Source organism: Vespa mandarinia, chromosome 2, assembly GCF_050613455.1.
Source record: "Vespa mandarinia isolate Hongniang chromosome 2, ASM5061345v1, whole genome shotgun sequence".
Taxonomy (NCBI): Eukaryota; Metazoa; Arthropoda; class Insecta; order Hymenoptera; family Vespidae; genus Vespa; species Vespa mandarinia.
This window is the reverse complement of record NC_140811.1, coordinates 17,177,468-17,195,000: the sequence shown is the minus strand read 5'-3', so window position 1 is coordinate 17,195,000 and position 17,533 is coordinate 17,177,468. Positions and strand designations below refer to the sequence as shown.

General features: G+C 30.7%; 3 protein-coding genes and 1 long non-coding RNA gene across 12 annotated transcripts in view; 3 read left to right on the top strand and 1 right to left on the bottom strand.

Moving 5' to 3' along the window:
* Window positions 1–4,465, top strand: part of LOC118445529 (disintegrin and metalloproteinase domain-containing protein 10) — a 145,766-nt gene extending 141,301 nt beyond the window's left edge. For 2 of the 3 annotated variants that reach the window (XM_085664998.1, XM_085664997.1), the window contains 4 exons: window positions 1,614–1,741; window positions 2,623–2,737; window positions 2,881–3,015; window positions 3,361–4,465. In XM_085664998.1, coding sequence (XP_085521124.1) covers window positions 1,614–1,741; window positions 2,623–2,737; window positions 2,881–3,015; window positions 3,361–4,080 — 1,098 coding nt within the window. In that variant the 3' untranslated portion in view covers window positions 4,081–4,465. The remainder of the gene's footprint in view (window positions 1–1,613; window positions 1,742–2,622; window positions 2,738–2,880; window positions 3,016–3,360) is intronic. The other variant, XM_035875217.2, reaches the window with a different exon arrangement.
* Window positions 1–5,999, bottom strand: part of LOC118445552 (uncharacterized) — a 136,124-nt gene extending 130,125 nt beyond the window's left edge. For 3 of the 4 annotated variants that reach the window (XR_014983855.1, XR_014983856.1, XR_014983857.1), the window contains exons 1-3: window positions 5,682–5,999; window positions 5,130–5,360; window positions 2,844–3,022 (exon numbers count right to left, since the gene is read on the bottom strand). This is a non-coding gene — a long non-coding RNA (uncharacterized LOC118445552). Of the gene's footprint in view, window positions 1–974; window positions 1,138–1,453; window positions 1,709–2,843; window positions 3,023–5,129; window positions 5,361–5,681 lie in introns of all 4 variants that reach the window. The other variant, XR_014983854.1, reaches the window with a different exon arrangement.
* A 551-nt stretch (window positions 6,000–6,550) lies between these two features.
* Nrx-IV (neurexin-4) lies at window positions 6,551–17,361 on the top strand. 4 transcript variants are annotated; one of them, XM_035874912.2, is made up of 12 exons: window positions 6,552–6,719; window positions 6,818–6,893; window positions 7,402–7,497; window positions 9,538–9,734; window positions 11,325–11,466; window positions 11,553–11,923; window positions 12,545–12,883; window positions 12,989–13,463; window positions 13,550–13,879; window positions 13,987–14,292; window positions 15,033–15,659; window positions 15,768–17,359. In XM_035874912.2, the coding sequence occupies exons 2-12, from the start codon at window positions 6,830–6,832 to the stop codon at window positions 16,622–16,624; spliced, it is 3,804 nt and encodes a 1,267-aa protein (XP_035730805.1). In that variant the 5' UTR covers window positions 6,552–6,719; window positions 6,818–6,829; the 3' UTR covers window positions 16,625–17,359. The 4 variants fall into 4 exon arrangements, with proteins under 4 accessions (XP_035730814.1, XP_035730805.1, XP_035730794.1 ...); XM_035874901.2 differs by having other exon boundaries at window positions 6,553–6,712; XM_035874921.2 differs by lacking the exon at window positions 9,538–9,734 and adding an exon at window positions 10,541–10,737 and having other exon boundaries at window positions 6,551–6,893; window positions 15,768–17,361.
* Window positions 7,402–8,988, top strand: LOC118445467 (L-aminoadipate-semialdehyde dehydrogenase-phosphopantetheinyl transferase). The gene is made up of 2 exons (XM_035875001.2): window positions 7,402–7,497; window positions 7,967–8,988. Exon 2 carries the CDS (start codon window positions 8,047–8,049, stop codon window positions 8,908–8,910), a length of 864 nt encoding a protein of 287 aa, XP_035730894.1. The 5' UTR covers window positions 7,402–7,497; window positions 7,967–8,046; the 3' UTR covers window positions 8,911–8,988.
* Window positions 17,362–17,533: the final 172 nt, after the last annotated feature.

The following is a 17,533-nucleotide window of genomic DNA, read 5'->3' as shown; positions in this document are numbered from 1 at the left end:
TATATATATATATATACATACATTTAAGTATTATACATATACCTCTATTGTTTCTGAAACAAACAAAACTCTCATTACGTTCTATCCGACATAGTTGTCATAGAGGAAATTTGAAATACATAATCAAGATTCGATTTTAAATGTGGGAGGGAAAAAAAAAGGAAAAAAAAAGGGAAAAAAAAAAAAGAAAAAGAAAAGAAAAGAAAAGAAATCATAAATAATCTAAAGTATTCGTTAGAGAAACACAATTTTCTTCTTGACGCGAACGTACAAACGTCTCCCCTTACTCTGTTCGATTCAGAGAACGTCGAATTCGGTGTGGAGCCGAGGATGCGACGTCGACGTCTCATTGTTGCCGACGGTGCGGAAACGCCAAAGCAAATTGCAAACTTTCGAGGACGTAGCGCGGCAGCTGACTTCTCTCCCTATTTCTCTCTCTCTCTCTCTCTCTCTCTCTCTCTCTCTCTCTTTCTCGCTTTCTCCCGCTCACACACTCTCTCTCCTCTCTCTCTCTCTCTCTCTCTCTCTCTCTCTCTCTCTCTCTCTCTCTCTCTGTTAGCATCCATCGCCTCTCCACTTCTCTCATCTCCTCTTTCGACCAACCGACCAACCGACGTTATTGTACTTGCAAATTAGAAACCGACTATTTCGGGAATATCGATTTCCACGGCTCGTACATACGAGAGAAAAGCCCTCTACCCTCTACCCTCTACCCTCTACCCTGTACCCTCTACCCCTTTCTCTCCTCCTTCTCCTCCTCCTCCTCCTCCTCTTCCACTTCCTCTTCCTTCCTCAACAGTCGACTTGCCTCTTCGCGTACCAACGTTTTCCACTCGGCTGAATAGAATCGAATGTATCTGATCCTCGTTACCCGAAGCACCCATTCTCTCTTTCTCCTCGACGAAAAACAAATAGTAAGCTCGATTTTCCTACGTCCAACCTACCTACGACAATGTAGTAACATACTCATTTACCAGACTGTATCTCTCTCTCTCTCTCTCTCTGTCTCTCTCTCTCTCTCTCTCCTACTCTCTCTCCTACTCTCTCTTTCTCTCCTTGACAAGCAGGGACCATTTAATAATCAATCCATTCTGTTGCTCTATGAGATAAGTTATCTTTGCAATTTGTCTTGCCAGTCTGGAAATAAATTTGTTTCAATTAAAAAATATTTAGAAATGTTATTATTATACAATACTTAAATACGAACTAACGTAAAAATTAACATTGATAATTATAAAACTGTAAACTAAAAAGATATATATAGATATATATATATCTTTATGATGATCGTCAATCGCGTGCTTGAAGAGACATCGGATGAGATTATACCTATCACCGAATTGACACACTATTGTCTCTATCCTTGTAGTCGATGAAACGATAATGTCATTGAAGATATGACGAACAGAACAAAGCTTAAATTCGTCCTATCATGAACATGGGATATTCATACGTTTCAAGTATCGTCCTTCGTCATTTCGATCCCATAGACTACTCCACTCTCTATTCCCTCTCGTCGCCTTTGATATCTCCTGTAAATCATTGTCCTCTTGTATAGAGCGATAATTGTAAAGCAATGGTGGTAGTTTATCGGATCTTCGCATTGCTTTCAGGAATGCACCGGCAGCATTTGCCTGGCTTACGGTTTGGAATCCTGTCAGTGTATCGCAGGACCAGAGGATCCACCGACCAAGAGCTGTGAACTCTGCTGTAAATTACCAGGAGAGGATCAACCGTGCTTGTAAGAGAAATCATCGTTATACGTAATAGTATCTTGTCTATAGCTTCCACTATGAAAACTTTTCAGTTAGTAATGATCCTATTAATAAAAGAAACGTGATTAAGATTATCTTTAAAATTTGATAAAATATATGTACATTTCAAATTTCAAACTGTATGTGAAATACAGTTATAACAATTTTTTATCTCATTTTCTCGACTATTTCATATGGAATTACTTTCTTTTTTACTCTTTTTTTTTCTTTTTTTTTTTTTCATTTGACACACCTTTCATTTTCTCGGAATTAAAACATAATCTCATAATTGGAATTTAAACAATTGGAATTAAAAGTTTTTCATTGTCGGTAGAACAATGAAATTTATAATAATTTATTACACATATACACACACATACACATGCACACACGCGTGAGCGCGAGTGCATACTAATCTTTCGATCGAATTATTGAATCAGCCTGTTTTAAAAATTTTTAATAGAAAATACTATGAAAAGAATTTAGACATTGATTTTAGGCTTATTGTTTAAGCAAATACATTAGCAGTACCCTAACATTGTATGAGCTATAGTATCTAAAATTGTATGAGCTATAAATAAAACACGGTAATCTCGACTACTCGAATGAATTCATAAGGGATTTAATGGATAACTTAAGCAACATGAAAAAATATTTAAACATTAAATAATGAGAGAAGCACAAATAATGAGAGAGACGATGACTAGACAACGACAATTTTCAAATATATATATATATATATAAAAAATGTGAAAAGTGTTTTTCTCAGCCGTGTAAAAAAAGTTAAATTAAAGTTGAGAGCGTACAAACACTTTCTTCGATTAAAAGGATAAGAAGAAACTTTAAAAAAGTAAATTCTTTTTTACAGATCATCCTTTGCTTGGAATTCAGCTCCTTACGATATACCGGACATGCTTTCAAAACCTGGTACACCTTGCAACGACTACAATGGTTACTGCGACGTTTTTCAAAGATGCCGAGAGGTACATTCTTCTCTCTTTTATATCGATTATAAAAATATAAAATATAAGAAAAAGAAAAGGAAAAAAGGAAAGCTTATGAAATTATTTATATTATTGAATAACTTACGTCATGTTATGTAAGTTATTTGCTTGTACGTGCATAGGTTGATCCAAGTGGCCCTCTGGCCACCTTGAGAAGGCTTCTTCTATCAGATGCAAGTCTTGCTAACTTTCAACGATGGATTATCGATCGTTGGTACATAGTTGCCTTGATGATTCTCCTTCTGCTATCCATATTGGTAAGATCTATTAAAAAGAATAATTATATTAATATTACAATATTATCAGAAAAGATAAAAATGATGGATTTTAAATTCCTTGTTCTATAATTATTGAAATTAAAATATGTAATAACGAATATGTAAATTAAAAATTATTTTCATTTATTTATTATTGTAAAATTAAATGAATTAAGTAATCGTGAATACTTTGTTTTTTCATTTTTTTTTTTTTTTTTTTTCAATTAATATACTGTCCAATAATTTATCGTATAGATCTTAGCTCGAGTTAGAGAGAGAAAGAGAGAGAGAGAGAAGAAAAAAGAAAAAAAAAAAAAGAAAAATTAAAAATAAATTTTATTCCAGTGCGTGGTTACGAGGCTGCTAAGTAAACGGCGAGTTCCACGTATGAAAATTCTTCCAACGTCACAGGAAACACGAGAGGAGATCGTAAGAAGGGAAGAATCATTGTCAAAAGATCATGCAACATCAAACGTTTCTAAGATACGATCGATGAACATTTCGCACATCAAAAAGCGTATAGTCGAGACTATGAAAAGCATCGTATCGCCGCGTGGTAAGAGAAACGACGAGGAGTCCTTGCGGGCGAGTACCTGTATCTCCAGGATTCTACGTATTTTAGAAAAGGACGCTACTCGAGCGGTCGATCGTTCGGAAAAGCAGAGCTTGAACGAGATCGAGGAGGTGGAAGGTAAAAGGAGGAAAAATAGAACCGAGAAGAGACGAGAGAAAAGGAGAAAAGAAATGGAAGAGGAAGAATTAGAGAAAAAAGAAAATAGGAGAATACTTCTTCCTCGTGTCGAGTGCCAGATGAACGAGAGAAATCTGGGAAGATGGCGGAGAATCTCTTTTCTTCTATCGGGAAGAACTATTCCAAGGAACTTGACTTCCTCGGAGGCAAAGATAACGGCAAGCTCGTACAACGTTGAAAGCGAAGTTTGTAAAAATTCGACGAATTATCAGAGCGAACCATTGGTTGTGCCGGACACGCCCGATACGCCGATCGATACAGTCGAAGGAAGAATGCAAACGTCAGATTTGACGGTCCTCTTACCGGAAAGTTAGTCGTGGGATATTTTTCTTTTATTCGACTTCGTTATTACATTATTGATGAACTGCAAAGTCGGATATAATTGTGTATCTCTGAAGAGCTTGTAAATATTGTATATATTCGTCAAATCGATTAGTATATATTCGTGTCGATCGTAGAACAAAGCATCTAGAATTCAAAATAAGAATGATGATGATGATGATGATGATGATGATCGAATAATCTGGATATGAATGATTCGTATTTTAATCGAGTATAGAAGCGGACCAATCGTAGAGGAGGTCGTCCCGAAGTTTAGTGTCGGTGTATGTATGCGTTTAGAAGAATGTATAAGCAATCTCGATCATTATTGTATAAAAAAAAAAATATAAATCATATGCTACAAATTCACTATATATCATACTCTTCGTCATTTCTAACCATTCTATCTCCTCTAAATCCGCCATTTCCTCGTTCATCGTTCGGTGCACTGCTACGCCATCTATCCGATCTATCGATATTTAAATTTTCAATCGATTTTCATTCGATTAAATTTTCGTTCGATCTTTCATTCGTTACTTCGAAATCAAATTAGAAATTATTAAAATCATTCGAAAGTGCATGCGACAATGATACGTACGCTCGTAATCATTGATGAAAAAGGATATTTCGAAAAGAAAAAAAAAAAAGCAAAGAAAAAAGAAATTGTTCACGCAACCACAACGTTTTTGTTTCACCGTCTAAATTCAATTTTGACCGCTCGAAATGAACGCTTCGCTAAACGAGTACTGTTATTCATCACTCTTGAATACTCTCGAAAAAGTTGATTTACTTTTAATGAGTTTTTCAAGCTAAATAAAGTTTAAATCACGATCGAAAAATAACTGTGCAATAATTTCTATCCCTTTTCCCTTTGGACCCCAACCTCCCCCCCCCCCCGCCACTGATCCCTCATCACCCAATCCACCTCATCCCGTTTCATACTCAACAAATCTCTTTAACTCTTTAATCGATTATAACCAACAATATTTTATCTATAATTTGAAACATTATCGTAATTTTACAAAATGTCCTTTATACTCACGGTAATTTTCACGGCAGTTAAGTCCTTTGTTGCGTTTATTTCACACGCGGTTAATTGGGATAATCAATTTACGATCGCCATTTCAATGGGTGGGGGGGGGGGCGAAGGGAAACACATCACCAATAGGAAATATGAACTTTTGCTCATCTTCGATTCACATTTGTTAAAATTTGTTACGGCACGAAATAAATCCACCATTTTGTTTTCTCGGGAAATTCAAATTTGTTCATCCTAAAGCAAGATAATATCGTCAAACAATATCGATCGAAAAAAAATTGATACATGCTTATAAAGGACAAACAATGCTTTTCATAAATTATTTCGACGATTATAATCTAAAATAAATGCGAAATATTTAATACGAGTTTGAAAAAGTAATAAAAAAAAAAAAAAAGCTTAATCGTGATATAATACAAATCATGCAGTAGAATTAATAGAATTATTTTAAGCGACTATGGATAACCTTTAAATATTCATTCGTGAATAATTTTTCTATGGAAAAAAAAAAAAAAAGAAAAAGAAAAATAAAATAGAAAATATAAAAGAACTTACCGAAAAATATTCAACTCGGCTCATCGATCTTTATGAAAATGCTACATTTTCAAAGAATCAATGATACACGTAATAAAATTATTCTCAACTCTTTTTTTCGATATCTAACAAATCGTTTAATAATAATACTATAAACATTCTCGGATTACATACATACGTTTTTTACTTCGAATTAATTTATATTAATACACATTAGCCTATACAAGCTTGAGATAATTTATTGAGCCATCAAAAATAATGATCCATGAAGTTTGATCGATACTCAGGAACTAACTTCATTTGCCTTTTAGTGACCCCCCCCTCACCCATCCTATCCCACCTGTCCTATTTTACGTACGCAATAGCATAAAGAACTTCGACTGCTTTGTTGTTATTTCAAAGTCAAATTTAAATATGTACTTTGCCGATTAAGCGATTTCCATAATATTGCAAAGTCTAAGCGTATTTACATATACAACTGTTCTTTCTTTCTTTCTTTCTTCCTTTTTTCTTTTTTTTCCTTCTTTTTTTCTTCTTTTTCGTTTTCTTTTGACTTTAACCATCGCGTTTTATTCCTTTATTCAGCATTTTTACGAAATATTATCGCGGCTCGCCTATTATTATTTTTTTTTCTTCTTCTTCTTTTTCTTTTTTCTTTTGTTTTTTTTCTTTTTTTTCTTTTCGCTATACCCAATTAAAATTCATCATAGTCTATCTTCGTTCATCCTTTATCATGTTGGAAATACACGATAACCGTTATTTCTCAAGCTGTTACATGTTGCACCATCTATCGCAAGTGTTACCAACGTGAAAACGATTCTCGATATGAGAAATGTCCTAATTCGATATATCGTATCGTTTTTACTTTCGACACGGTACATCGATACACGCGTGGCTTCGTCGTCATATTCCTTTTTCAAGTGAAATCACGTAACGTCTGTATATGACACACATTATATACATATGTGTTCCATTAGTAGTAGTAATAGTAGTAGTGTAGTAGTAGTAACAACGATTGAGTGAGTCCTTCTCTTATAACGGATGGGAATTTGGTAAAAAGTATACTTAAACAGTTTTGAAACGGTTACGGTGGCGTGTTCTTGAACGCGAATACGCATTATTGCGTTCCTTTATTATTGTTTTTTTTATTTAAATAGGGCAATGAAAGGATGAACACTTTCAATTGTTTTGTGGTCGTCTTTGCTCTTGCGGCAAATTCATTGACAAACGCATGTAAGTAAGAATTGTTGATTTTACGAAGATAATCAGCGCGCGACATGTTTCAAGCGTGACTCCTACGACCAAGCCCACTTGAACATGGCGTTCGAATTGACGATATGACAGTACTCATTAAAAAATTTTAATTCTTACCATTACGTTTCATCGAAATAATCGAAATGACATATAAACGTTTATTCATGATATACATATTTCAAACAAAAATTATTATTATTAAATTATATAACCTTTTAAATAGGCTATATGATCGAAGATTCGCGCAAGCGTATGCTCGACGATATTTTTGTTTATTTATATTATACTCATTTGTAAACGAATGAATTGAATACTGATTAATTCGTAATTATTATTAAAATAATATAGAATATGATTGTAACGTTCTTCAAATCAATTTTATAATAATCAATATGAACGAATAAATTCAAATGTTACATTTTTATGCTATTGAAAAGATGCCAGTCTTTATGATCTCTTTCTAATGTTTATTATCATTGATTTTTAGATGATTACGAATGTAATGTGCCTCTTTTGGATAGAGCTCATTTAACAGCAACTACTTCTTTACCGGAAAGAGGACCTAACAATGCAAGACTTAACGGTATGATTTATAAATTTATTTATATAAATGTGTATTTTTATGATTCATTTCTATATCTTAAGCTTTATATTAAATGGTGTGAGTTATCATTTCCTCTATAAAATTATCTGAATATTTTGTGATACTGCATAAAGTATATTAGCTTCTTGCTTGCCTAGCTATTTTCTTTAAATCTATCTTGCTATCTTCTGTTGCACACTACAATTGCTTTTATCTATTGGTGATCTCTACTATCTTCTTATGTGTCTAAAAAAAAAAAAAAAAGAAAAGTATTAATGAGTAAATTTCTAAGGCACGCCCAAATTAAGTACAATAATCTTCTCCTCAACACACCCACACTCAATTATGAGATACTATTTCAATATCTCTCTTCTGATTCATACATATTACAAAGTTTTATATTAATTTTTTGCTTAAAGAAAAGTAAATTGTATTAAAATATCAAGTATATTTTGTATATTTGCTTCAGGTGGATACTAATAAAGAACAATAATAAGGCCGTACAAAAAGAGAGTAGAAATATTACGTATTTTATAACAATTTAATTAAATGAAAAGATATAATATCATTATCGATAAAATGAGTCAAAGTGTTCGTTGGGCATTTAATTGGAAAGAATGGAATCCAAGTGAAAAAGAATTTTCACATGCAATTTCTTGTGTACAACTAGAAGAGAAAGAAAGATTAGATAGATTTGTATTTCGAAAGGATGTTAGGGCTTCTCTCATAGGTAGATTATTAATGAGAAAGTTTGTTAATGATTATACAAATATTCCATATGATAAAATATTATTTACAAGAGATAACAATAATAAACCTATTTTAAAGAACTCTCCAATAAATATTAGCTTTAATGTTTCCCATCAAGGATATTATAGTGTTTTAGCAGGTGAAATTAGAGATGTATTATTGGGTGTAGATATCATGAAATTAGAATATACAGGTGGTAAACGATTATCTGAATTTTTTCGTATTATGAATAGAAATTTCTCATCTTCTGAATGGGATGAAATTCGTGGTACTCCAACTTGCTTGGAAGTTGAACAAATTTCTATGTTCTGTAGGCATTGGGCTTTAAAAGAAAGTTTTGTTAAAGCTTTGGGAATAGGAATAGTTACAGATCTTAGAACAATCGATTTTAAAACAAATTCAAAATTAGTTCCCAATAAATTAGTATGCGATACTGTGCTATATCAGAAAGGAAATAAACAAAATTGGTTATTTGAAGAATCATTATTAGACTCGGAGCATTGCGTTGCTGTAGCTTTGCAAGAAAATGGAATAGCACCTAAATCACAAAATAAAATGTTTGAACTGTTAGATTATAATAAACTTTTAGTAAACGCTATACCGATGCATTCAGAAGATGAACAGTATGTGAAAAAGTATTTTAGTAAAAATGAGAAACCTTAAACATCTCTAACAAAGCTATACAATAATATTGTACAATGTACATAATTTTCATTCTATGGGAAAATAAATTTATATAAAATAACATGTAATTTTGTAACTTATCTTCTAATAGATAATAAAATGTTTGCTTTACAAAAAAAAAAAAGTTATTTATTTTTATTGGAGTTCATTAAAATATATTGAAGAAAGTTTATTGATTAGTGGAGATACCATATCAGTACACATCTGACATAATCTTGTTAATGAGCATTAACCTATTTAAGTTAAATATATGAAATCTTTAACTTATATGATATACTATATATACTTAAATATATTTTAAATAGAACAAAAAAAGAAAGAAACAAAAAATCACACCACAACATAGTTTTGATATTTGTAGTGTAAATGTTTGTATGTAGACTATTATTCTATATTCATTTTAATGTAGTAAAATATATTATTCACTTTTTTTTTTTTTTTTTTTTTTTTTTTTTTTTTTTTTTTTGTGATACTTTACACACCCAAAAAATATTGACTCAAGGACAGTTAAATTCTAGCTTTCAAGTATCTATTTATCTCTGTTAGATATAATTGCATTTTTAAGTACACTTTGAGTTGCATGCATGCATACATGTTGTGGCATAGGCGGAAACGCATGGACGGCTAGCAGCTCAGACTTTGGCCAATACCTGATTATTGACTTGGGTCAAGTAATGAATATCACGGCTGTGGCAACCCAGGGAAGAGCTCATAAGAATGAGTATGTTATGGAATATGGTATCAGCTATGGTACCAATGGTCTTGATTATGTGGATTTTAAAGAAGAATCTGGTAATATCAAGGTAAGTTACTCATTCGCTGTGTAGCCTATTATTTTGGTTTTAATAACATGTATATAAATTTTAATGTAGAAAATCAGCATGTATATAACTTAATACAGAACCATTAGATTAACATTGAAAGTTTAATAAATTATAAGTATTAACTTCAAATTAATCTATAACTTTTTATTAATATAATTGATAACATATAACAAGAAATATTCACAATATGCTACTATTTAAATGTAAAGGTAGGTTTTCAATGCATGCGCTAGCAATTTATATTTGCATGATGCTTATCAGTTCATAACATCTAATTAATATTCATCATATTCATAATAACACCAGAGTTAAATCATTTGGAAATTGATGGTAAGAAGTCAATGCATTTTCATAGAAATATAATAGTTATAGCAAAAGAATAATGTTCTTTAATATTTTCACAGTTGTACTATTATAATACAAACTAATACATTGACGTCAAATATTTTTCAGATTAAAAATACTAACTGTCAGACCATTTTAGCATATTGGTGATATTTAAAAATTTACAATAAATGAAGTATTAAACGAGATATTTCATTTCATGACATCAATGTGTTAGTAACGCAATACTATTTCTATATTTTGCATTATACTATCGTTTAATAAATGATATAATATATGATGAACAAAGAATATCATAAAAATATACATTCATTATCATTATTAGTAAAAATAATTTAATATTTTAATTATTGATATATTCATTGCCACATATGCCACATCATTTATCTGCTTTGCTTTCACTCTACTCTTACATCTGGACACGGGGCTGGGCTTTACAGGGGAATCTGCGTGGTCACCAGAACTTAGCAGTTATGATCAACATCTTACTGTGGAACTGAGCGACAGATACGAGATACGCAGCGTCGCAACACGGGGTCGTGCCCATACTAATGAATATGTGACAGAATATATTGTTCAATATTCTGATGATGGTCAAGCCTGGACTAGTTACGAAGGTCAAGATGGTGTAGATGAGGTATTGGATAAAAAAAAAGAAATAAAAAATAAAAATAAAAGTTGAGACTTTATTTTTGGAAAGTACATAGAATTGACTACATGTATATTTTTATGCAGGGTTTGATTAACATCTTTGGGTTGATAAAATGTATACCAGTAAAAGATTTTTATTTTATCGTTACCTTCCTGTAGATTTCTGAATTATTCAAATCTAAAATGTTGACACCTAATCTCCTCCAAAATCCTTTTGTTACAGTTATTCAATGATTAGTACAAATAATTTTTTAAGAAACGATACCTCCTTTCTATTAGAAATCATATTATTTATAGTTTATATCGTCTGGAATGTTTCATTGCGCTTAAATGCTTTAATTAACAATTGATATCCTAACAATACTAACAATATTTATTTGCATGTTCCTGTTCATTCTCATTTAGTTGTTTACGAATATGATTATTGCTAAAGTAAAATTTTATCCATAATAACATATTATTTGTTTTTATTATTTTCCTTTTACTATATCAAATATTAAAAACATATAAATTTATTTATCAATATAATCAATATGTTTATTTTATTAAATTTATAATATTGTTCCTCTTTAGATGTTCAAAGGAAACACAAATGGAGATACTATCAAACTTAATAAATTTGAAGTTCCAATTATTGCACAATGGATAAGAATAAATCCAACCAGATGGCGAGATAGAATATCATTGAGACTTGAATTATATGGATGTGATTATGGTAAATATTAAAATCACGAAGCAATATGTAAATTGATAATGTCGCATGATATAAACAATTACAATAATTTTACTTTATATTTACAGAATCCGATGTATTATCATTTAATGGATCATCTTTGGTTCGTTTGGATTTGTTAAGAGAACCAATTGAAACAGATAGACATTCTATACGTTTTCGTTTTAAAACAAATTTTGCAGATGGTATACTAATGTATTCACGTGGTACACAAGGAGACTTTATTGCATTACAATTACGTGACAATAGAATGTTATTAAATATCGATCTTGGATCTGGTATTATGACGAGTTTATCAGTAGGAAGTCTTTTGGATGATAACATGTGGCATGATGTTGTTATATCAAGAAATAGAAAAAATATTTCTTTTTCTGTTGATAGAGTGTTAATAAAAGGAAGAGTTAAAGGAGAATTTCATCGTCTAGATTTAAATAGAGCAGTAAGTTCAATATATATATGTATATACACGAATACATGATTTACGAAGAAAGATCATAAATTAGCGATATGATTTCTGATGAGATTCATTTATTTGGTATAACTAAATCCGGCATAATTGTGTTATATACGAGCAGAACAGTATCATGAAGCAGAAGATGTTATATTTAAAAATATATGGTAACATTTTAATGTCAAAAAATATTTGAAATGACATTAAAATGTTACCATACATTGAAAATATATGGTAACATTTTATGTCAAAAATGTTAGATATATGTATTTCTGAAGATATAAAATGTAAGTTTATCAGTTATCTATCTCAAAATGTGAATTATTGTAATAAAATTTTAATTATCATTGCAAAATCCAACAACCACGTTCCATAACCATTCGAAAATGGATCTATGTGTATATGAATTTTTTTAACTTAGATAATGACTTCAAAAATTATCTCAAATTTAAGATCTTTCTTTGTGAATTATTTTGTGTATATGTATGTGTTTGGATGAATGAGTTAACGAGGATGTAAGCGTGTACGCGCGTATGTGTAAATATCTAAATAATAATTATATTTACTCTATTGTCATATATAACAATTATGTTTATTCTACTTTTACAGCTTTATATTGGTGGAGTACCTAACAAGCAGGAAGGTTTAGTAATAGGTCAAAATTTCACAGGGTGTATAGAAAATTTTTATTTAAATACTACCAATATTATTCATGAATTAAGAGAAACTGAACTTACCGGAGAAAATCTAAAATATCACAAGATCAACACAATTTACAATTGTCCTGAACCTCCTGTCATTCCTATATCATTTTTAACGCCTGGATCTTATGCTCGGCTTAAAGGTTACGAGGGTATTTCTTCGTTGAATGTTTCTCTTGGATTTCGAAGTTACGAAGATCGAGGAATAATTCTTTATCATAGATTTACATCTCCAGGATACGTTAAAGTTAGTATATTAAATATTTATAAATATATAATATCTACTGATTCATCATAAAGTAGATATATACAAGATACTTTAGTTAATAAATTTCTCAATATTTATTTCTAGCTATTCTTAGAACAAGGCAAATTGAAAATCGAAATCGAAACAAAAGGAAATTCAAAAGTGATATTAGATAATTTTGATGAAAAATTTAATGACGGAAAGTGGCATCAGGTTATCTTAACAGTGGCAAAAAATACTCTTATACTAAATGTCGATGGTAGACCTATGAGAACTAAACGTATTTTGGAAATGATAACTGGATCATTATATTGGATTGGTGGTATGACGGGAGAAGAAAGTAACCGTGGATTTGTTGGCTGTATGAGAATGATAAGTATTGATGGAAATTATAAGTTACCAACTGATTGGAAAGAAGAGGAATATTGTTGTAAAAATGAAATTGTGTTTGATGCTTGTCAAATGGTCGATCGTTGTAATCCTAATCCTTGTAAACACTCTGGTATATGCACTCAAAATTCTGATGAATTCTTCTGTGATTGTGCCAATACTGGTTATTCAGGAGCTGTTTGTCATACATGTAATTATTCTATAGAAAATTAATAAGTCATTTTATTATATATTACAAATATTATATAATTAAATCATTATCTCTATTTTAATTAGCATTACATCCTTTATCTTGTGAGGCATATAAAAATATGAATTCGGTAAATCAAAGGGCAGAAATTAAAATTGACGTTGACGGAAGTGGTCCATTAGCACCCTTTCCAGTTACTTGTGAATTTTTTGCCGATGGACGTGTAATGACAGTTCTAAGGCATAGTAACGAAGTTCCAACACCGGTTGATGGATTTGAAGAACCAGGCAGTTTTATTCAAGATATCAATTATGACGCTGATCTCGATCAAATAGAAGCTTTTTTGAATCGATCAACGAGATGTAGTCAAAGAATAAAATACGAATGTAAACACTCGAAATTATTTAATTCACCAGGTAAAAAAAAAAGAAAAATATTTTATTACACTTGTTCTATTTTATCTCAGATTTATTAATATTATCAGATTATCATTAAAATTATTAATACTAATTATAACCTTTAGTTCCGCAGAATGATTATTTTAAACCAAATTCATGGTGGGTGAGCAGGCAGAATCAAAAAATGGATTATTGGGGTGGTGCTTTACCTGGTTCACGTAAATGTGAATGTGGAATACTTGGAAATTGTGCGGATCCAAGTAAATGGTGTAACTGTGATGCTGACTTAGAAGGTAGACTTGAAGATAGCGGAGATATAACGGAAAAGGAATATCTTCCTGTGAAGCAATTACGTTTTGGAGATACTGGTACACCATTGGATGAAAAAGAAGGCAAATATACCCTGGGACCACTTATTTGTGAAGGAGATGGTACGTAAAATTTATATTATCTTTTTATATTAACATTTTATAATTTTAGTTAATTCATTTTCAACTGTTTATAAGGATCTGAGTTACCTTGGTATTCTATTAAAATAGGACCAGGTAAGAGGTAGGATCGTTTTTCAGTGGAACTTTTTTTTTTTTTTTTTTTTTTTTTTTAATCCGACAATCACGGTATTTATATATTTGTACAAAGTCTGTGATTTGTTTTTACTTATTATAATTAGTACATATGAATAGAAATTTAAAAAGTATCCTATAACAAACTTTTGGCTATCCATGAGTCAATCTTGGTCTTTTCGAGCTAGGACGACTCATATCCTTCCGATAATTATTATCTTATTTGTGCTAATTTTTGTACATATCTGCTGTGTATTTTTATATTTGATTTACGTATCGCTAAATTATACCATTTCCATGCAAATGACCGAAAAGCCTGCATGAATTCAGTCCTTAATGGATTAGAAATAATTATGATCAGAATTAATTCATGTATATAGGCACTTTGTTGTACTAACGTAAGCGTCGTATCTGATGTACGTGCGAGAGACGCTCTATTGTATATAATTTGTTATAAACAATTATATATTAAGCTAGTTAAAATAACATTGTGCAAACATATTCGATATCTGTGTAATCGCTACGATATTAATTGTAACGTGGACTTACGTTACAAAAAAAATCTTTTAACTTATTCATAATGTTATATATTATTATTTTTGTTATAGATTTATTCAAGAATGTAGTAACATTCCGCATTGTTGACGCTACAATTAATCTACCTACTTTTGATATCGGCCATAGTGGGGATATCTATTTTGAATTTAAGACGACGATTGAAAATGCTGTAATTATTCATAGCAAAGGGCCTACGGATTATATCAAAGTTTCTATTAATAGTGGAAATCAGATACATTTCCAATATCAAGCAGGTGGTGGACCACTTGCCGTAAGCGTTGACACGTCTTATAAATTAGCTGACAATCAATGGCATTCCGTATCCGTTGAAAGAAATCGTAAAGAAGCTAGAATAATTATTGATGGAGCATTGAAAAACGAAGTCAGAGAACCTCCTGGACCAGTTCGTGCACTTCATCTTACTTCAGATTTGGTGATTGGAGCAACTGTTGATTATAGGGACGGCTTTGTAGGTTGTGTAAGAGCTTTGCTTTTAAATGGACAATTACAAGATATTAGAAGTTATGCGAGACGTGGAATATATGGTATAAGTGAAGATTGTGTGGGACGATGTGAAAGTAATCCGTGTCTTAACAATGGTACATGTCATGAAAAATATAATGGATATTGGTGTGATTGTCGTTGGACTGCATTCAAAGGACCAATTTGTGCGGATGGTAAATATAATTAGAATTTTATATGTCTATAAATTTTGTAAAAAAATATATGTCTCACCATTTGTTATTTTTTTTTTTTTTTTTTTTTTTTATTTACGTGTGTTTCAGAAATCGGCGTTAACATGCGTTCAAACTCAATGATAAAGTATGACTTTATGGGCAGTTGGCGTTCCACTATTTCTGAAAAGATTAGAGTTGGATTTACAACGACTAATCCTAAAGGTTTCTTACTTGGTCTGTTCTCAAATATTTCAGGAGAATATATGACGATCATGGTTTCTAACAGCGGTCATTTACGTGTCGTTTTTGATTTCGGTTTCGAACGACAAGAAGTTATATTTCCATCGAAACATTTTGGTTTAGGACAGTATCATGACGTTAGATTAAGTAGAAAAAATTCTGGATCCACTCTTGTGTTAAAAGTTGATAATTATGAACCAAAAGAATTCCATTTTGATATTAAAACCTCCGCTGATGCTCAATTCAATAATATTCAATATATGTATATAGGTAAAAATGAATCTATGACGGAAGGATTTGCAGGTTGTATATCTAGAGTCGAATTCGATGATATATATCCTTTGAAATTATTATTTCAAGAGAATGGACCAGGAAATGTTAGATCTTTAAGTAATACACCTGTTACCGAAGATTTTTGCGGAGTAGAACCAATTACACATCCACCAAATATTGTTGAAACACGACCGCCACCTGATGTAGACGAAGACAAAGTTAGAGCTGCTTATAATGAAGTTGATACTGCAATTTTAGGAAGTATATTAGCTGTTATTATTATAGCTTTAGTAATTATGGCAGTACTTATAGGAAGATACATGTCGAGGCATAAAGGCGAATATTTGACTCAAGAAGATAAAGGTGCTGAAATTGCATTAGATCCAGATTCAGCGGTTGTTCACTCTACGACCGGCCATCAAGTTCAAAAGAAAAAAGAATGGTTTATATAAATCTATAAGGTAATATAATTAGCGAGTGCACGTTTATCTTTGGATATATTATTAAGAGAAAAAAAGTATACATAGGGAGATGAGAGTCCAAAATTTGTACTTTGTTTCTCTATTCCCATGTAATTATAAAATTAATGATAAGTGTTTGACATAGTAGAAATGACTGTCTACCACTTTATACAGTTATAAGATAAATCAACGAAAATGTTACAATAATCGCTATTATTAATTATAAAAGAGAACTTTAAGTTCAACGAGCTCAGAAAATAAATGTCGAATGAATTGCCACGATCGATAAAATGAAAAACTATATAAGAATTTCATTAGTGCAGGGACTAACGAGCCATATTTTTTAATTACGAAAATATGATTATTTTCAAAAGTTATTACAAATGGCTCAATTATTTCATATAAATACTTGTATGAATATAAGTATTTATACTGTAATTGTAGATATATTAATATTTATTATCTGTACATCTGATATTATGATTAGTGAAAAATATAATTTATAATTATTAATCAAAGTCAAAATAGCAGAAATAACTCAGCATTATTAAACCAGATTTTATTTTTCGATTTCTTTGTCGAATCATTTTTATATTAATTTTCTTTAAACTAACGCAGACGTCGTTAAAATTTATATTGATCTTTTTATGTCATTTAGTGATTTAATTTTAAGAATTTCTCATATGATCAAAACTTTTTTTCAATGTACAAAAACGATTTTATTACAGTTACACATCTTTATTTTTTTTTTTTATACTAACTCACTCAGTATTAGTTGTAATGTTTACCGTCCAAAGTGCATTTTTTCTTCCTTTTTTTTTTTTTTTTTTTTTTTTATTTTTTTTTATTATTTTAATTTTTATTTGTTTTATTTTTATTCGTTAATTATGTTTTTACATA